The sequence below is a fragment of the Polyodon spathula genome, chromosome 2 (assembly GCF_017654505.1).
Source record: "Polyodon spathula isolate WHYD16114869_AA chromosome 2, ASM1765450v1, whole genome shotgun sequence".
NCBI lineage: Eukaryota > Metazoa > Chordata > Actinopteri > Acipenseriformes > Polyodontidae > Polyodon > Polyodon spathula.
In genome coordinates this window covers 2,707,139-2,729,156 of record NC_054535.1, presented here as the reverse complement: position 1 = coordinate 2,729,156, position 22,018 = coordinate 2,707,139, and the positions used below count along the sequence as shown (strand labels likewise).

At 37.2% G+C, this 22,018-nt stretch overlaps 1 protein-coding gene across 1 annotated transcript in view; it reads right to left on the bottom strand.

The window, feature by feature from the left end:
• Positions 1 to 54: 54 nt before the first annotated feature.
• The window catches only part of rbpjb (recombination signal binding protein for immunoglobulin kappa J region b), a 47,119-nt gene continuing 25,155 nt past the window's right edge, over positions 55 to 22,018 (bottom strand). The window contains exons 2-11 of the mRNA XM_041273749.1: positions 16,677 to 16,715; positions 13,824 to 13,919; positions 12,071 to 12,236; positions 11,542 to 11,716; positions 10,599 to 10,736; positions 10,148 to 10,260; positions 9,321 to 9,461; positions 8,702 to 8,909; positions 8,021 to 8,114; positions 55 to 2,638 (exon numbers count right to left, since the gene is read on the bottom strand). Coding sequence (XP_041129683.1) covers positions 2,323 to 2,638; positions 8,021 to 8,114; positions 8,702 to 8,909; positions 9,321 to 9,461; positions 10,148 to 10,260; positions 10,599 to 10,736; positions 11,542 to 11,716; positions 12,071 to 12,236; positions 13,824 to 13,919; positions 16,677 to 16,715 — 1,486 coding nt within the window. The 3' untranslated portion in view covers positions 55 to 2,322. The remainder of the gene's footprint in view (positions 2,639 to 8,020; positions 8,115 to 8,701; positions 8,910 to 9,320; positions 9,462 to 10,147; positions 10,261 to 10,598; positions 10,737 to 11,541; positions 11,717 to 12,070; positions 12,237 to 13,823; positions 13,920 to 16,676; positions 16,716 to 22,018) is intronic.

Below are 22,018 nucleotides of genomic sequence, written 5' to 3'. Positions count from 1 at the left end.
AAAACAAGTACAAATGTCCAATTAAGCAAATTATCAGTTCAATGAAGGGTCTAGTTAAGTAATTGAGAGCTCGGTTGGAATGAAAACCAGCAGCCACAGGGGGTCCCGAGGACCGAGATTGAGAAGGCCTGCTGTAATGCAAGAGGCTATGATACGCCCTTTTTTTTCTGGTTTCAATCGGCTCCTATCGGTCTCATTCAGCCATTGAAAGTTTTCTCGGCTTATTCCGTAGAAAAAACAACTAGAGACCTGTGCTTTACATCTTTTTGATGATGTCAGACAGGGTCCGACATCGGACTGGAAAGGGAAAATTGCAATGTCAGACCTAGTCCGACACAGGACCACAAAGGGTTATAAATGTACAGAATGAATACTAAAAGCACATTGAAAAAGGGTCAGTGGTTGATTAAGGAAAACCTCAGGTACACTTTTCTGAATAAAAAGTAGCCACTGTATTTCAGAAAAAATTACTTGCTTAGTAAGTCTTATGGGCAGCTACACTGGACTCGTAGTTTAGTATTCTAGATCAGAATTTTCCATATAAGCGCTTTACTAAGGCATTGTCACTATAAAATTGGGAATATTTATTTTTTCCCTTTAAGAGCTCTCCCAGATTTTCTGAATAGGGAATACTGTTGCATATGTGGATAAGGACTATGTACAGTACCAGTTACAAAGCGAACCGATTGAAAATGCCCTCACCCAGTTATTACTACTCTATCATGTTACTTCCACAAAGTCCAATTATTCAAACTGACAATGCACGGGAAACAAAAAGGTAAGTACACAGCTGTAGCTGGAGATGGGCTAAACTATTCGAATACAATACGAATGTATCTATAGCCATATAACCACAGTAGGACCATACCAGGATCCAGTTGTACAGTGCATGCCATCTGTTGATTTATATAATAAGCTCTTTAACAGACACTCCCTTCTCAACCTCATGGCCAAAGCATAATTTAAAAAAATTAAATAAAACATTTTTAAAAGCTGCAAAAATTCAAACGCGATTGAACAGCAAAATGACAAGGCATTTAAAAAAAAAAAAAAAAAAAATCAACACTTTCCAGCACAGAAGCAGCAGCAAGGCCACAACTAATTCAAATATCAGTCTCAAACTGCTCATATTGAGCACAATGATCATCAGCATTATGTCTATAAAATAACTCAGACATTGGGAAGACAGGGTGGTTAAAAAAACATGTGAACAAACATTAACACCAGCACTTTGACAGGACTGCATACAGCATTAAAAAATACACATTTGGTTAATTTTGCCTTTATATTTGTTTATAGGGGTTACATGCATTTAAAATACTAGATTACAAAATTACAGAAAAACTGAATTAAATGTGTAACCCTTTAGGAATTATTTAACATTAGACAAATAATGCAAATTAACCATATAAAATGTTTGAGCTTGGCATGGCCTAAACCGACAACTGCTAATGTGAATACTTTGATTTCGGAACTCGGATAAGGACAGAACCTCAGATGTAAAATTCAGAAATACAATAAGAAAAATGAAACAAGCGAAAGTACTAGACAGAACACTCCTGCTCCAATTCACAATGATTTATAAAAACGTTTAAAAGGTTAGAGTACATCAGGTATTGCAGGCAAGGCAGAGGCACTGCTTAAAGCTTGTTTTTTTTTCTTGTTTTTTTTTAGAATTCATATAACTGAAACAAATAGGCCCTCTGAAGTTCTACTATAATGAAGTTACCACACCTTCGGTTTTGTAAAGTCACAAGACTTTAGTTTAAAAAACAAAAACAAAAAAAGTAGTTCCAGTCAGAGACCAAACTACACGTTTCACTGGAAGAGTAAGATAGCTATAATACACAAGCAAGGCCAGGCCTGTGACCTGGATATACTTCAGCGCAAAAATAGAAACTATTTGGTAACAAAAGTGTACTATATGTTTAATACAAAAAAAGGTATGGTGAAAATGTACCTTTACTAAAGCTTATACAAGATCCTTGGTCCATAAAACCTACGTTATCATGTTTTATATGCTTTCTTCTACTTTGCTGAACCTCCAGCCACACACACACACACATCTTGCCCCTTTACAAAAAAAAACTGAAAAATAGACTTTTCTTTATTAAAGTTTATACATGGCTGACGTGTCATGTGGTTTCTTTATTTACCATTATTTGATCTGGGCTCCCAACTCTTCACTTCAGCGTTCAGGTCAAAACAGGTTTGTCCCTACGAAACCACAATGGGTGTCCAAGACTACAGTTGTTTTTTTTTTCTTCTTTTTTCCTTTATGCAGCACTTGTCACTTTAAAGTCTTTCGTTTAAGTTTGCAGGTTATGATGCTACCGTTGCTGCTGAAGATGTGACGTTGGTAGAATTTGTGGCGACAGTTGTGTAACTTCCCTCGCTATTTGTGTTGGGTTCACTTGATGCCATCAGGCTTGAGTGTGCTCGGAGGATGGCTCCAGCAGCATTGCAGTGTGGTCTGGGCCCCGGCTCTGGTGTGTAAGTGAAAGTAAGGCTGGTGGAGTAGATAATCCCATCGTTTCGAACTAAAGTGACAGGGACCTGAACTGGCTGCCGAACCCACCTCCAGCCCTCGCGGAATGCAGAAATATCTGGAACCACACACAGCATGCTCTCTGCACACCTGTAAGAAATGTAAATACAAGATTTCAGGACAACATAGGGGTCTAAACATCATACAGTATCTTCACAGTGTTAAAGATGGTTCAATACTGTGTACAGTGCACATTGGTCATCATTATAATGGGCAAGCTGCAATGACGTGCTAGAGTGGCCTCAATGTGGACCTGCACAGTTCTGCTCTGGCCGTTTCTCAACAAGAATGCTGAATTGCATGGTCCATTGTGACTAATGTACAGTAAACCGAGTGCTTAGTTTACACCAGCAAACTACAGTGGTTTGCAGAAGTATTCACCCCCCTGCAGTTTTCACATTTTGTTGGCACCTGAGCGGACTCCACAATGCTTTCAAATTAGACTTTACATGTAGAATCTACACAGACTACTCCATATATATATATATATATATATATATATATATATATATATATATATATATATATATATATATATATATATATATATATATATATATCATATATATAAATAAGTAAGATTTACAGAGAAAAACAGATTAATCTCAGTTGCACAAGTATTCAGCTCAGGTGCAAATGATTTGTTTGAAAGGTCACAACATTAGCGAAATGGTTTCAGCCTGTGTATACTCAAAGTGGTTTAACTTGTAGATAAGTTCCCTCAGGTATATAAAGACTTTCAAGCTGAAACTCACATAGTGATCCAACAAAGCAACCTTGAAGACTAAGGAGCTTTCGAAACAAGTCAGGGAAAAAGTGAGTAGAGGCACAGAGCAGGAGAAGGGTACAAGAACATTTCAAAGGCGCCGATTATCCCTCTCAGCATAGTGGAGTCCATAATTAACAAGTAGACGATGCATCATACCACCCAGACACTACCCAGATCAGGTCACACTCCCAAACTGAGCAGCCGGGCAAGCAGGAAACTGGTTCAGGATGTCACTCTGAAGCCAACAATGACCTTGAGAGATCTGCAAAGTTCACACATCAAAAATAAGCCGGTCCCTACGCAAAGCTGGCCTGTAATGAAGGGTGGAAAGAAAGAAGCAATTACTCAAAAAGCCTCATCTTAAAGCACATATGGAGTTTGCGAAAAAGCATGTAGATGATACTGCTGACATGTGGAAAAAGGTTTTGTGGTCAGACGAGATAAAAATTGAACTTTTCTGTCTAAATTCCAAGCTTTATGTCTGGCGCAGTCCCAACACTGCAAAATCACTCAGTCAGCACCATCCCAACTGTCAAGTATGGTGGTGGCAGCATCATGTTATGGGGATGCTTCTCTTCAGCAGGGACTGGGAGGCTTGTCAGGATAGAGGGGAGAATGGATGGCGCAAAGTACAGGTGAATCCTTGAGGAAAACCTGTTTGAGTAAGCCAAGACTCTGAAACTGGGGAGGAAATTCACATTTCAAAAGGACAATGACCCAAAGCACAGTCAAAGCCACACTGGAGTGGTTGAACAAGAAGAGAATTAATGTTCTTGAGTGGCCCAGTCAAAGTGCTAACTTGAATCCAATCGAAAATTTACGGCAATGCTTGAAGATTGCAATCCACTGACAATCCCCAACAAACTTATCAGAACTGGAGCAATTTTCCAATAAAGAATGGGCAACAATTTCACCATCCTACTGTGCAAAGCTAGTAGAGACCTATCCAAAAAAACTCATAGCAGTAATTGCTGCAAAAGGTGCTTCTACCAAGTACTCACTTAAGGGGCTGAATATTTATGCAACCAATAAGTTTCATTTTGTACATTTTCTTTTAAAGTTTTGCTGATATTTAACCTCCTCCTCATATAACAGTGTTCAGTTTAACCACTACAGTTTTGAATAAAAAAAAGTTTGTTTGAAAAACTGTGCATACATTATTTGTAATTCAACAAAATGTGACGGTAGGGGGTGAATACTTTTGCAAACCACTGTATGTAAGCTGGCTTTGCCACATAAACCAAAACAACCACATCAAAAGATAAAACCTAACCCAAACCTATAGCACATTATTATTTACAATGAGGCGTGCTAGTTTCAGCACTATGCTGTCAGGCATTTTCGGGAGCTCATCGCACACATTGCTACATGCAGACGGTTCATATTATATCCCCTCATAATGACAAGACCTACAGTACTGTGGAAAAGTTTTAGGCAGGTGTGAAAAAATGCTGTAAAGAATGCTTTCAAAAATAGACATGTTAATAGTTTATATTTATCAATTAACAAAATGCAAAGTGAGTGAACAGAAGAAAAATCTAAATCAAATTCATATTTGGTGTGACCACCCTTTGCCTTCAAAACAGCATCAGTTCTTCTAGGTACACTTGCACAAAGTCAGGGATTTTGTAGGCATATAGTCAGGTGTATGATTAAATAATTATACCAAACAGGTGCTAATGATCATCAATTCAGTATGTAGGTGTAACAGGGAGAGATCTGTGCTGACTCTGCTGGCGTGTTCACGGGCTGCAGGAAGAGGGCGGCAGTCGCCCAACAGCCGCCTGTGAGTCATGGCAATGACACGGGGAGGTGGGAAAGGGTGTGTGTGGACTTTCCCCCTCTCTGAATAGCTGGGAGGCGGGTCTTGGGTGATTGTTGGTCCTATAAAATAACGCTCTGTTGTTTCCTCAGGTCTGCCCACTTAGACGTACCAAGAGTGTGGAAGCTTTGATTCAGGACCGGGAATCAGCCAAGAGAAAAGAAATTCACAGCGAGAAAGAGAGAGAGCGGGGAACCCTTGGGCAGACCCCGGCGTATTGTAAAAGAGCAGGCTAGATAGCCGACAGAGTAGGACGGTGATCCGGGTCGTGCGGGTAGCGGCGACCGGGATAACGCTGCCGAGTGCAGCACCTTTCATTTGTAGTTTTATTACTGTTTTATTTTCCCTTGTTCTTTTATTATTATTATTATTTCTTTGAGCACCTGCGAGTGCATTTGCTGTTCGTGTACCAGCTGTGGTATTTCCGTGGTGCTGTCTATCATCGTTGATAGGCAGCCCACAGTCAACAGTGCCCTCTGCCGGAGAGAAATAAGAACCGGTCTAAAATAAAACTGGGCACCTGTGTGGTGTTTCCAAATACACCTGTCTGTCTCCTGGTTCATTTGTGCTCGTGGTGAGGGTTTGAGGGTTGCCAATGGTGGTGTGCATCAGTTGTTGAGGAAATTACTGCACGGTCATGAGTGGTTGTGTGTGTGGTGAATTCTGGTTTCTACAGAGTGAATTCAGTGAATTACCCACACCCCTTCCACAGTAGGGTTGAAACACAATCATTAACTGAATAAAAGGAGGAATAAAACTGGGTGAGGAACAGCCAAACTTAGCTAACAAGGTGAGGTTGTTGAAGACAGTTTACTGTCAAAAGTCATACACCATGGCAAGACTGAGCACAGCAACAAGACACAAGGTAGTTATACTGCACCAGCAAGGTCTCTCCCAGACAGAAATTTCAAGGCAGACCGGGGTTTCCAGATGTGCTGTCCAAGCTCTTTTGAAGAAGCACAAAGAAACGGGCAACGTTGAGGACCGTAGACACAGTGGTCGGCCAAGGAAACTTACTGCAGCAGATGAAAGACACATCATGCTTACTTCCCTTCGCAATCGGAAGATGTCCAGCAATGCCATCAGCTCAGAATTGGCAGAAAACAGTGGGACCCTGGTACACCCATCTACTGTACGGAGAAGTCTGGTCAGAAGTGGCCTTCATGGAAGACTTGCGGCCAAAAAGCCATACCTCCAACGTGGAAACAAGGCCAAGCGACTCAACTATGCACGAAAACACAGGAACTGGGGTGCAGAAAAATGGCAGCAGGTGCTCTGGACTGATGAGTCAAAATTTGAAATATTTGGCTGTAGCAGAAGGCAGTTTGTTCGCCGAAGGGCTGAAGAGTGGTACACGAACGAGTGTCTGTAAGCAACAGTGAAGCATGGTGGAAGTTCCTTGCAAGTTTGGGGCTGCATTTCTGCAAATCGAGTTAACACAATCACACTGAAGTAGGCTTGTAGGACCGGGATCGTGTTAACACAATCACACTGAAGTAGGCTTGTAGGACCGGGATCGTGTTAACACAATCACACTGAAGTAGGCTTGTAGGACCGGGATCGTGTTAACACAATCACACTGAAGTAGGCTTGTAGGACCGGGATCGTGTTAACACAATCACACTGAAGTGGGCTTGTAGGACTGCGATCGTGTTAACACGATCACACGGAAGTGGGCTTGTAGGACAGCGATCGTGTTAACACGATCACACTGAAGTGGGCTTGTAGGACTGCGATCGTGTTAACACGATCACACTGAAGTGGGCTTGTAGGACTGCGATCGTGTTAACACGATCACACTGAAGTGGGCTTGTAGGACAGCGATCGTGTTAACACGATCACACTGAAGTGGGCTTGTAGGACAGCGATCGTGTTAACACGATCACACTGAAGTGGGCTTGTAGGACTGCGATCGTATTAACACGATCACATTGAAGTGGGCTTGTAGGACTGCGATCGTATTAACACGATCACACTGAAGTGGGCTTGTAGGACAGTGATCGTGTTAACACGATCACATTGAAGTGGGCTTGTAGGACTGCGATCGTATTAACACGATCATACTGAAGTGGGCTTGTAGGACTGGGATCACTGGATAGGGGAGGGACTGACATTCCTGGGAGGGGCATTTGGTGTCTAAAGGGCGGAGACAGTTTAAAGAAGCATGGCAGAGACAAAAATATCACAGGAACTTGTTTAGAGCTAATAAAAAAGGGGAAACACTGGGAAAAGGGGTAATGGGGAAATAATTTGGCTTAATTATAGTAGAACATTGTGTGTGTGTGTGTGTGTATATATATAAAACAACATTTATCAATATCAAGAAAAGTGTCGATATAAGCAGATATTTCATTTACTAAATGTATTAGGTATGTTTATTTTCCTTATTACTGATAATAATAGAATGAATAACTTTATTTTATTTATAAATATTGATTTTGAGAAAATAAATGGAGAGTAGTGTCCACTATTGCTTATAAAGACCCTGAAAATAAAGTGTATTATGTCACTGCAATCACTCAGTGAAACAGTGTCTTATAATTTGCCCAAACATTATTTTTCAACAAAACTTTCAGAAAATATTGTAAGGTCCCTCGGGTCATAGAATATCGCGTTTTTATACATGTATCTTTGAGCAGAGTACATCATAAAATATACATATACTTAAAAAATGTGTATTACTAAAGTTTTGTTTTTTTTTTTTTTTTTTTTTTTTTTTTTTTTATTTACAAGACTTGAAACTTTTAGATTAAGCTTGTTAATATATTATCAGGTGGTAAGGCAATGCCTCCCACTTAATCTCAACATCTCTAAACTTCCCTAAGTATACCAATTGTACATTTTGAGATTTAAAAAAAATAAATAAATAAAAAGATGTTACCTGTACATGGTTTCAGCTTCTACATCCCCAAACCAAACCCGGAGATTTGGTGTGAAATTCTGTCCAGTAAGTTCCAGCATGGCTACATCCCCACCTCCCCATGTTAATTTAATGTTTAAAAATTGATAAGTTTTTAAATAATAATTAAAATAATAATATATAATAATAATAATAATAATAATACTTCAGATTTACACACTGTTAAAATGTGTGACCAAAATTTGCACACTTACACCAGGGAAAGAAACTTTATCCCTTAGGGAACAATGTTAAATAATATTAAATCATTAAAATAAACTGTAGTGTAATCAAAGAAACTACAAAATCACAACGCAAAAGCCAGAATAGTAGTACAGAAATTCATGTTAGATTTGGAAATGTCACATTTTTCAAATTTGTAAGTTTTTTGTGAAGTATATGGATAACTACAAAACAGTATGCAATTCGATATGTTCATGTAACATTATTCAGCAGGTTTCATTCGACTTTATGAAGCAAAATTAGTTAATTTTATTGGGTGATGCAAAACTTTTTGCCATTGCTGTATAGTTACTACACAGAGCCTTTCATTTTCTGCACTGCCAAATTAAAGTACAACCACATTTCCACAGAGGAACAAATCGCGACCCTAAAGAATAGCACCAGTTCAAGGGTGACTTGTACACACTGGTTTAGCTTAACCTTTGTTAAACTTTGGGTGGTGGCATGTGTAAGATTTGCAAGCCTGTTTCACCTGTAAGCTTTCTACAACAGGCACTGGAGTAACTGGTGAATGCACAGGCCCCATCCCCTCATAGAAGGTATATTCTGCCTTGTCTGTGCTGATGATTGTCCAAGAGGCACCATCGTTTATCATTTCTTTGTTTGGTTCTTTTGGACATGGAGTGGCCTAAAACACAAAACATTATTAGCATCACTTACCACTACCCCCCTAAGTGAAAAGCAAGTACAATGACAGGACTGGTAATGTTTTAAATGTTTCGATAGTAGAGGTCTTTAGAGCAATCGCCGTTTAGATCAACTGAATAAAATCCAGAGCATTTTAAAATACACACAGTAGAATATCTTGTCAAAAAAGCTCTTAAAAATGGAACAAAAAGAAACGTATGGTAAGAAAAAGATTTGAAATGGTCGATTGTATGGTGCTGCTAGCCCTTGGGTACCAACTGCAGTGTTCATAAGCTCTTAAAATAAAAGGTACCTAGACTAACGTACCAAGATCCTTTTACCTATAAGAAAAAGGTATACCTATTTTCCAAAAAACAGCACTTTAGTGACTGTCAGTATTTTTAAGCCTTACTTGAAACTGGATTATCCTCTCCTGAGAAAGGCACAGGTACATTCTCTCTGTATCCTTCAGATAAAAAGCACACTTATGGAGCTGCGATACTGGATCATCTGCATCTAGCAATGCTGTCTGTTTATCCACTTTACGTATTATCTGCAAAGTACACAGGGAAGTATTTAATTACTGATACATTAAAAGATTAAATGTCACCAAACATCAGTATCCAGCTTTGATTACAAACATTTGAAAGCACTGGAAAACCTTACAACAAATGTATTTTCCTGGCTATCTGCAAAATACATGTGATCGATTGATCCTATTTATTCGGACATTTGGATTATAAAATGTTATTCTCTTTTCCCCCCAGTTATAATTGAGACCAATTGCAAAACATGAGTTCCAGTTTAGTTTAAGCCCAATACATTTAAGCCAGATAATAATAATAATAATAATAATAATAATAATAATAATAATAATAATAATAATAATAATATAAAAACAGCAAAACCGGTCAATACCAACCAATCCCTCCTATTTCAGCAAAGTTTAACTATTTGGTATGAGAATAATTTAGGTGAATACATGTACTGACGTGCAGGAAATTAGTTCAAAATCAGGGAATCACACTTCTATCCCATTGTTCCATCGCCTCACTTTCCATTAAACTAGACTCCAATTTAATAGTAAAGCAGGAATTCTACTTTCCATGGATGTTTGTTTTTGATTAATATATACAGTATGTTCTGTGTTTTACATATGTTTTATATTTTTTATATCAAAGCTAGCATGCTTTTGCAACATCTTAAAACGTGTTTTAAGTTATGAAGAGTTTACTATACCAGTCTAGGGAGTGCCATGCCAGTTACTGAACACACAAGTTTCACTGTCTGTCCATAATGAATGTAGCCGTCTCGTACTGTGAATTCTTCACCCTCGGATTCTTCGTCATCCACTGCAGTAAATAAATACATAGGCATTGCACATTCAACATGAGGCACAAATATATGACGTTTTAGTTAGAAAGGAAAATATCCATTAATAACCATTTTAAAAAGTTTATTATTATAATAAGATATGATTTAAAAAAGTAATGCAGTGAATCCAGGTCAAGTTATTCACCTTAAATTACAGATTTGGGCCCAAATAAAAACAAAAGCCCATGAACGTTTATGTGCTTATCGAACGTTACACATTTGGCAGAACTGACATGTTACAATACATCTTAAAATGCACATTGCTTTCTTTATATTGTATATTTTACATTAAGAGTAAAATCACAACAACACTTACAAAGATGGATGTAAAAGGCTCCCCACTGCTGTGAACTAGCATGGAAATTCCCTCCTTCTACGTGTAAATACCTCGTGCTGACTGTCTGAGAACGAAGTCGATTGAACAATGCCACTTTTGTCCCTGATGCAATACATACTTAAGAAAAAAAATAAAATAAATAAATTTCTCCACAACCTGCGTCAATTAAATATTAAAGTGTACTGAGATCATGAGGTTCTGCAGGTTCCTGAGCACTCTGTGGCTGTATTAGGAAGCCAGTGTACTGCATTAAGTGACACTTTTTCACGCCACATAAGATTTCTTCTATTATCTCCAATTACCCACGGAAACATCAAACACACTTCAAAAATCACTTAGCTTGTACAAGAGAGAGATATGAGCAATTCACAGAACCAACACAGCTTCTTAGCCATGTATTAACGTATTAATCCCATTGCCAATATAACACTCCCAACAACCAATAAGTGCTCTGCCATTTCACACAGAAACTTACAGTATCAGGAATTTCCTGGCTGTTACTATAAAGCAGGTAGAATCATATTCATACTTCAATAGGTTACTATGAGTAACCTATTCAAGACATAATAGTGCCACCTAGGCAGATTTTAATGATATTGCAAGCACACGTTTTATCGATAAAACACAACATACAAATAATCTAGTACTGCATATTTTCATTTGAAGGATTTTTCTGCTAATGAAGTAACTGTGAACATACATTTATTAACTAAAAAATGTAGTTTGAACGCTTGAGAAAAGCCTCCAATAGTACAACTTAAATAAACACTTTCAATGTATTTAACTACAGATATTTTTACAAATCCTACATAGTGTTTTAGAAAATGAATGTGTTAACATGTATTTCAAAAGTAAAAGTTAGAACCACTGGAAACTGTTCTTTGAACCGAGATTAAAAAGCTGTTTAAAAAAGAATACTTACAGTCTGCATTTTTCAAGGACTGCTTCTTTTTGGAAGGTTTGGAGATGACTTTAATTCGTTTACTGAGGAATACACCAATGTCATCACTATTACCATAGAACATTTTTACAGACAACATGAAGTGCTTTCTCTTGTCGGAGTCAGATATGTACAAAGTTTTGGCTGTGCAATAATTCTGATGGAAAAAAGAAGAAAAAAACAATTTACTTCAACATGGTAGAATTGTATGATGGTTTAAAGTGAGTTCATTTGTAATTAAACGTCAGCAATAACATTATGCACATACAGCAAACTATTTTTAACAAATAAAACCTTGCACAAGCTATGTGGTGAAAAATAGTATATCAAATTAACCTAAATTAGCGGTGTGTTTTCATATCATTTAAATATTCACAAATTCTTCATTGATAAAAAAAAAATGCATTAGAAACTATCAGAATATTTACCATCATGCAGATATATTTGCCATCATGCAGATGTTAGAGAACACTTTCAGTTTTGCATTTAAGAAAGATGTGTTATATCCTACCTTTCCTTCCAAATTTAACTGCTGCATTTCTTGGTCACTGTTACCAATTCCAATGAATGCACAAGGCTGAGACTCCTGTTCAGAGCAGCCATCTCGTTCCATTTGTTCTTTCTTTTTCTTCCACCCGCTTCCCATAAGGTATACACAAGGCGGAGGGCAGAAAAACCTACAATGCACAAAGTTCTTAAGATGCATAGTACAGAAACCAATCAAACAATTCCAATGCTAATCCTCCACGGAGGTAGGTACTGGAACGCACATACTTGGCAGACCTCGTCTATATATAGGATGTTTGCAATACATCCTCTCAGATGAAAATAAGAAATAAACTTGTACTATAATTGATAGACTTCTGGGCAGAAGTAGTGCAGAAATAATTTATATTCCGTCAACAGGATAAAGTTCACATATTTTCACCAGCAGATGGCAGAATTTTACAGGCTAATAGCATATGTTACAGAAAAATGCATGTACAACACCCATTGTGATCTGGAGCAGTGATTCTCAAATTAGGGGACACGCGCTTGGGGGCCCCCGGGGACCCTGGGGGACCCCTGCCCCCGAATGTAATCTGGGGGGACATAAGACCCAGGAAAAAAAATCCGAGTCCTTTTTTATGCTTTTTAGAGAGTGAGAGAGAGAGAGAGAGAGAGAGAGAGAGAGAGAGAGAGAGGAGAGATAATATATCTAATATTATTATAATCTATTAATTTTTATTAAATTTACGGCTTTTATCTTGAGAACCGGAAAAATGTATCTGGGTTGGTGGAAACTAGTAGTATTCACCGACCCAAATGCATTTTACATTTGGCAATGTTTCTGTCTAGTTTCACATCCTAAAAACTGCAAGACACAGCAGAAAAGGAGAAGCTGTTCAGAACCATTCTTCTGGTTTCCGACATGTATCTGTACCTCATGGCTAAGCTACAGAAGGCAAAATTCTCAGGAGGTGGGGAATACAGTGTTACGTTTTATTGGCAGTGGAAATATTTCGGTCCTCGATAAAAACAAAAAAATTGAATTATTTTAATTTGTACAATGACTTCCTCATACACTATATTGGTTTACATTGCTATAAGATAAATGATTAAACGTTTTAGTAACATGCTATTCCATTTTGGATTTTTGTTGTATTTATTGTTTTAACATTAAACCTTTAAAGCATTAATATTTACATATAAGTAGGGCTTGAACTTTTCAGGTTTTATTTTCCAAATCTCTACCTCCCTTTAAATGTTAATTAGTAGTCGTTAAGCTGTCTCTGCTCCTAATAAAACTATTCATTAAAAAATGGGTTTATGATTTATTTTTTCTTTGTTACAAATCAAGGGGTATTTTATGCTGAAAAGAAAATCTATCAGTACAACTCTGTTAAATGAGTGTTTAAAACAAAAGCAAAAGGATAAAATTAGACGACTGCAAGAATGAAATACAATTAGGATCAGTGATGAGCAATTAACGTAATTTGCCACATCTGTTTCAAATAAAAATCAGGCTCAGTCAAGATAAGATATGAATTAGGAAACAGAATCGGCTCAAAACAAGGGTTAAAAGGATGTCATGCGATCACAAATAAAACCCAAAAGCGTCAAACCCTACATAGAAAGTATAATGAAAAATCAAACATATTTTATTGTTAGAAATTTGCTGCCTTTGGGGATCGTAACATAATATACATTAATGGTTTTGTTATCTAATGTAAGATCTACAGATCAGAAACGTGACCTCTTCTTTTAGTAACACAATGCCTTACCTTTTTTCATTTCCGTATGATTTCTGTGCAACTTTCGCATGAAGAATTAGTACTGTTTGATCACCCCGCTCCTTTAGGTAATTCCGCATTGCTTCTCTAAAACAAACACAACAAAGAGAGAGATGTTGGGAATAAAAACAGCTCATCCCTGGTAGCACAATCTCAGGGTGAAGTACAAGATGAAATGGTTTGTAAACATGACATAATATGGAAATGCAAAAAAGATCTGCATCACTGATATATCCAGAGGTTTAAAACAACGTTCATTTCTACTGGACACAACCTGTAATGAAACGCTACTGAGCGAATCCTAGACAACACTGTATAGACACGGCTTGTCTCAATAATATGGTCAACTGAATGTTGCACTAAAAGGTGCTCACTGTTCACCACCTGTGTTGGAACATTGAGAGAAGTACTGCAGCACAGTATACAACTGTGTACCATCGATCAAGACCCTATGTCAAATCATGTGGTCTGTATCACTGGTATATGCCATGCTGCAGTGAAAGAGTTCATTTTCAATGTACAATACTGGTCATGGAACTTTAAAAGAAACACAAAAAATACATTGTGTAAAAAGCATGAATGTAATTATAGCCAACAAAATAATTCCAGAATGCACGTAGTTTTTGTCTCTCCCGAGTCAGCGCGCGGGGCGGGGGGGGGGGGGGGGGGGGGGGTGGGGCATGGGACGGGGTTATGTGGGCAGTGGACAGCCAGTTATTTCAAAAAAGAAATAAAACATGTATATTGAAAAAAAACCTTTTTTTCCAAATTTTTCAAAAAATAATTGTTATAATTTTGAGTAAACAGTATAATTGATATAGATTGTTTATAACTGGTACAATACTACATGACTTAATCTCATTCCCTTAAAATAATTTGTCACTGATCATAATCCGAGCCAATCTGAGCCCACTAAAGCAAGCAGTACAATTCTAGGGTTAAACTAACAGGAGAGAATGACCGCAATTGAACAGATATATTAAATTTGAACAATTACCAACACCTTTACAAGTTAAATAAAACAACCAATCAAGGTAGAAAATCCTGTATCTTTGGCAGTCAAATGGTTAAGGATCTTTTCTTTTCTTCTCCAAGACATGTAATGGGTGACACAGACGTCCATATGACAGAAAATACAGTTTAACAATAAACACCTGTTGCCAAGCAGACGGTGGCTGCGTCCTACATCACCGGGAAAAATATTAAATTTAATTCAGAGAACACTTCTAGTTGCCTTTTTTTTCTGGGCCTCCCAGTACTTTCCTCTTGGGTATCTCACTTCATCATTTTTCAAATCCACCTTTTAAAAACCCAAAGCTGTATGAAGCGAGTACGTTTTGTGCGTCTGCAGCTGACACTACCATACCTTTAAGGAGTGTTAAGCTGGAAAACAAGGGTTGGTGAAAAATTGTGTACTTGCAGGTATACCTGTCATGTACTTGTCTTTTCTTACAATGCTTAAGAAACAGTCAACAATATGTAATTTCCACATAAAATTTAACTGAAGCACTGCATTTCAAAAACAAATGAGTCAAAATGTAAAATAAAGTTTAATCTCTAAAAGAAACTATGCACTAATATGTATGTTTGTGTTGTATCGTAGGTCATAGCTGGTTGCGTTAAGGTTTTGAAATCTAGCTGCTATAACATTAGTTAATTAAAGCCATAAGCTGAATGAACTTATTTAGTTAAGAATAACCACAACCTTCAGTGTTTCAAAAGCTGGAAACAAATCTCTCATTAACTAAAGCGCTGGGGAGACCTAAAAGAGGGACACTATAGAGATGTGTGTCCTACCTACATTTCTAAAGCTTAGTGGCAAAACAATTCAGATTAGTTAAGTTTGCTTCTTTCTGTTTTGTTATTTAAACTCAAACTAAAATTATTTTCCAATATCCAAAAAAGTGCACAATTAAGTTCAAATGGACAACAATTCCATTTCCTGTCATCAATACACGATTGTGTGGGATACATTTTCCTGTTAAAAAGATATTTTAAAACAGGAATAAAAAAGTTTTCCATTTTGATTTGAAAATAATAATAAAGAATAAAGCAGTTAAGTAATTCAAGTGGTATTGAACTGGCCATTAAGCAGACTGTATGTACATCAGATTTAAAATGTAAAGCCTCAGAATAAAAAGTCACACTGAATGCAGTTCTAAAACTACAGCACCTGTTAAGACCATTCATTAGGCCAGATAAAGTTTTAATGATTTCCATTCAGAGAGTGTTATCAACAGCACCTTGTAAAATCAATCAATACTTGTGATATTAAATCAAAAATCTTCTCTAATTTCCTAAAACCATATCGTTTCCAGTCAGATTCACTGATGCTCTACCATCAAGAGGCCCTTTTTCAAGACCATGGCAAGCCAGTGGTTTTCAACCCTGGTTCTCAGGAACCTTCTGTCTGCTGGTTTTCATTCCATGCTCTCAGTTACTTAACTCAACCCTTAATTGAACTAATAATAAGCTTAAATTAGGCCTCTTTAATTGTTCTCTGCGCTTAAAGATTTGCAAATTGAGTTATTTATAACGCTATAGTTACACTGAAATCTTCAACTAAGAGCTGAAAGAAATTAAAAAGGCCCAAATAAGATAATTATTAAGGGCTTAGTTAATTGAGGGTTCCGTTGGATTGAAAGCTAGAAAACACGGGGGTCCCTGAGGACCAGGGTTGAAAACCACTAGACCATAAAAAAAAGGAGGCGTTAATGGTCTGAAGGTAGTGTGGTGCTTGTAAAATCTACTATACATAAAACCTACTGTACACATCTCCAAATATAAAAACAAGGAGGAGAGAAGGAGGAGGAGTACAGGGGGGATAAATTAATAAAATCTTACCTGGTTAGGCGTTGCGGCTGAGGTCGCTCCCCAAATTTCCTGTAAGCAAGCATGAAAGCAAAAAGTAAATACATCATTTCAAATAGTGTCGCTGTGGGGTTCCTGGGCAGGCATGTCAAACTGAAGCAAGCACTGGTCTCACAATTACAATTTAAATTGAATGCAATGTTTGGGTGAGTAATGTCCTACATTTACTGGAAACAACCCCCTCCACCCAGATTGTGCAAAAATAAATGCAACTTTTTTAACTTTCCTTATACAAATGAGTTTTCCGCAGTATAGCAATACCAACGGTACATCATGATACCAAAATCTATGATACCTAATATCGGGGTAAAACAACAATATCAAAGTATCACTGTGTTTTGATGCCATGTTTTGTTTTGGGTTTTTTTGAGCTTGTAAATCAAACTCTAATTATGTGCTTTAAAAACAATATGAACTAAGCTTACTCATTTCCACTTAGTGACCAACTATCCTGCGTGTTCTGGGAAAATGTAAATACTGCAGCAGTGATTACAACGTGTAACAATTATTATTATTTTTTTTTAGTTCCTGGGTAGTAAGTGTTATTTCCTAATTGCTTATGCCTCAAAAGTATAGAAAATGGCTATTATTCCCCACAAACTTTGCTTTTGTGACCAGGACAGTGATATTTCAAAATATCACTATTTCCAATGGGAAAACGGGCAAATGTGTGTCTTTTCGTTCACATAAAGTCAGAAAAAAACATATGAATCCAAATGAACATGTATTTATACTAAAGTAATACAAAAATGACTACAAAAGATTTAGAAGTGAGTAGTTTTTCGAGATTTACGATTATACTGTAAATTTTTAAAATGTCCGCAGGATGGACCACAAGGAGGTTAAGTGACTTGCTCAAGGTCACATAGTGAGTCAGTCAGTGGCAGAGGTGGGATTTGAACCGGTGCCCTGGACCTTAACCACTGGACCACACTGCCTGGTAATGCCGGAGAAAGAATGGTAAATGCAAATGCCGGAGAAAGAAGCTTGGTGTGGAATCATTTTGGACTTCAGCCAGATGACAACAGCAATCTGCTTGAAGGCGGACAGCCAAAATGGCGTGTTTTAAAGAAAGTGAAAAACAAGGGAGGAAACACCACCAATTCACTGAAACATCTTTCAGGATCGCCACCCCGATCTCTTTGCCAAAGTTTACTTTATTTAACTGTTGTTTCTTCAGTTCTTTTAGTTTAAGTAAGTCAATCCCCAGTCCATATTACTTATAAAAAGAATAAGTCACACCATAACAAACAACAGAAAACATGCAACAGATAACTAATAAAACAGGAATGTGCTAGAAGCAAATCAAAAGGGAATTCATTGATGCTTGTTTATTTTGTCATTACAATGCATTTGCTATAAGCTGCAAAAATATACTTTGCAGACAGGTCATTAAAACTGTAGCACATGCCAAATGTTAGCAATGTTTTTTATATTCCTTGGATTCTGTGTCAATCCTTCTTTTATGTGCATGTAAAGTGGAACTCATGTGTTTAGTGTTTGTCAAGTCCTGATCTGACAGCATGCAACACAGACAGCTCTTAGGATTACATGTTACCGTTTTTCAGTAAAAACAAGTTTAAAAAGGGCAGTGTGTTTATTCTGCTAGTTTTTATAATAAATTCACTACAGCAAGCACATTGTAATATATTGTAGATATTTTCATGACCACAATCAGAGTTATTTTAGTGAATGGCAGTTTATTTTACTGCCAAGTAAGTTGTAGACATTTCATTTTTAAATATTCAGTGTTTTTTTTCTTCTTTTTTTGCTGCATTAAAGCCCTTCATTATAAATATTTTCTTGGGAGAGGGAGGGGGAGGTCTCTGAGTGGCTCATCCAGTTAAAGTGCTGCCAACTCCTGTGGCCAACGAGTGTGCTGTAGAAGCCATTCAGATCTGTGTTGTCCTCCGGCACTATAGGTCTGGTGGCTTCGCTGTAGACCTGCAGTCTGAAAAAAGACGGCTTGGTAGGACACGTTTCAGAAGACAGGTGTGTCTGCCGCCATTTCCCGAGTCGGCACAGGAACTCCAAATGTATCGCTTGGGTACGTATTTTTACGATATCACAACAAAGTGAATATGCCTTTTTTTTGGCCGCATACGTATAGTTATTATGTACTATAAAAGAAAGGTTACAAACGAGAGGAGGCATTTCGGCCCATCTTGCTCATTTGGTTGTTAGTAGCTTATTGATCCCAGAATCTCATACAGCAGCTTCGTGAAGGATCGAAGGGTTTCAGGTTCAACAACTTTACTGGGGAGTTGGTGCCAGACCCTCACAATTCTCTGTGTAAAAGTAGTGCCTCCTATTTTCTGTTCTGAATGCCCCTTTACCTAATCTCCATTTGTTACCCCTGGTCCTTGTTTCTTTTTTCAGGTTGAAAAAGAAACAAGGACCACTAGCATTGTCAGTTTAACTAGCAGCACTGCACGGTGAGGTATTTTATTTGAAGAGGAGCGTTAACATGAACAGAAAGGTCAGCAAATGAAAGAAAACACGTTAAACTCCAATAATTACTGACATGGTTTTATGGTATTGCAGTCTGTTTATATGGTCTCATGACAATGTGCTACGATGCCCTTCAGTGATGTCAATATTTTGCTTGTACATAAGATCTGTGATTTCTTTGCAATCGCATCAAGCTTACTACCAGTTGAAAAAAATGTATAATGTAGTATACAACTTTTATAAAAACTTTACCAAGAAAACGTTACAGTTGTGACATTTGGTTTAATAAACACCATTTTGAATCACTGTAAAACATTTTCCTTTATCCCAAGAAAATGCAATATTAGTAACTTGATATTACATACCCAGAGTCAAAATGTGTGACTGAAACATTTACTAATAATAACATTAAAATATACCTGAAAATGCTGCCGTTTAAAAATAGCTATAAAGTCAAAGACACAAACTGAACAAAAACACTGTGGCATGCATTTACACAATGTAGTAAAAATAGAGGAAGAAATGTTTTTGATGCAATTCTTTTTTCATTACTATGGTCACTATTATGGAATTGCCCAGTTGCACTTCAGATTAAATGCCACTAATAGACATACAAGTACATTACAATTATTGAGTATAGCATTGGCTCCTGCTCATACACTAATTACTGTTCTTACTACCTTATGTAATTAGGACCGTTTCCATGTAACTACACACTTTTCCTACCAGTAATGATTATATAATGCAATTGGCCTAAATGGTTACCCACACCCACCTATCTTAATGTGCCCATCAAAAGCCCATTCACACTTCCATCAATTAGGAGTCCACACTCCAAAATAATATACTGTATACAGTGAATCTTAAACCGTTGCAACTTGACATGGAAAAAGACTTCTAGCCAAAATGTTTGACATTGGATTTGTTTGAAGACATTGAAAAAGATCTCTAGCTGAAATATTTGTCATTTAATTTTAGTTTTTTGGGTGTTTCCAAATTCTGAATGTTTAATAGTTATAGATGCTTAAACTGAATGTTTAATAGTTATAGATGCTTAAATATATTACAATAATACAAACCTATTAGCGTTACGTACAGTAGGCTACAAGTGTGCTATGGATACAAAGCTTACCATATGTCAAACTTGCAAACAATGAACAGAAATAGCTGATGAGTCAAAGAGGAAGTTTTGTGCAAATGTACATTTTCCATCCCTGCAAATTCTAAAACCTTATAGCTTTCTCTGAAAAAAAAAAAAAAAAAAAAACCCAGTTTAATACTGATACAAAAAAACCCACAGCAGAAGGGGGTTCCTACTGGCACAGACACTGCACGCCCATCTCTTTTACTTTAAAGTTTTGCACTACAGTTGTGACATAAATATAGATAACTGGCATAAAAAAAAAAACCCTTCCAGTGGTTTTCAAAAGTTGGTTTCTCTTAGTTTAACCATAATAAACTTTCATTTTCAGTCATGTGTATCTGTACAGTCATATGTGTAACCTCTTTCCATGATTACCTGTTTAAATGAAGTATGCAAAGACAATGACAAAGAAAGAAACTATTTGACACTATGATGACATTTGCATTGAAAGTAGTACACAATACATAAAAGAAAGAACAGAAAAGCATGGCAGTGACTCAAGCCATAGTTTGCATCTCCAGTGGTCACCTAGTAAAGGCACTACAGCATAGACTTTTGCACACCTGCGGGTTTGGGAAGAAAATCGACCAGAGTAATTTTACTTCCTCACGGGTAGGCACCCAACGAAGCTTGGCACAGACTTGGTCTTTCCTCTGGGTTCAGTAGCTAGGCAACATCTGTTGCTTTGTTTGTGATTAAAAAGATAAAGTTGGCTGTACAGCAAGAACAGAGATACCTGTAGACCTCCTAATGAGTAGTTAGTCCAAATCTGCAGGGAGATACGCAAAAAACTGCAGAAATTCAGTGCAAAGCATCTTGTGTATACCATTTGTATTAATAATGGCTTATAAAAATGTAAATGAAAAATAATCATATCAAACAATTTAGAGATTAAGCATTTCCAACTGTCAAAAAAAAAAAATGTTCAAAGCTTTAACTCCAGTATTTAATGAACTTTTTGCAGCAGTAAGTCGACAGGTTTGACATAAATATATTAGAAAACGATGCCGCTGGAACATCAAATCATCAACTGTGAATCACTTAAAATCAATCTGCGCAAGTGCCGGACTTTTCACTTTACTTGCTGTATTGAAAGTTTCTATTGTACAGCAAATACCAAACAAAAGACAGAATAGGTTCTTTTTTTATTATCCATCAAAACCAGCTAATCAATACTTTGCACCAACAAAAGCAACTAGTCCTGTATTTACTGCATTATTTTCCAAAAACTTTTTGGCAGAAGGGTACCCTACAAATCAAGATAAATCTATGTTTTAAAGTGTTTTTTTTCAAGAAAATAATGAGAACAAATAGTTTTCTATTAGCAACAGTGCCCTCTCGATGTATGCTCTACCGTGTGGAAGCATAACTCCAGTCACAGTCAACTACCACACGGTAGAGCCTTCATCGACGGGCATTATCGCTTAAGCAACAGCCTACTGTCAAATTGGTAAGAAAAGTAAAAGCTGAAAAATTAATTATTTAAATGGTACTGCTGTTAACGATGTACACGGTACTTGTTCTAAGAAAAGGAGCAACAGACTGAAAGAAGAAAAGTGGTTAAGACAACACTGCTAATTGCCGTTTAAGCTCAAAGTTATTGTCTGTGTCAGAAGTCCTGATGTGCATGCCAAATCTGCTGATCCCCTGTGGAGAAGACAGTCGTGGGCAGTGCAACATCTGCCCATCACGGCCCTCTGATGGGTTGTTCCAGGACAAC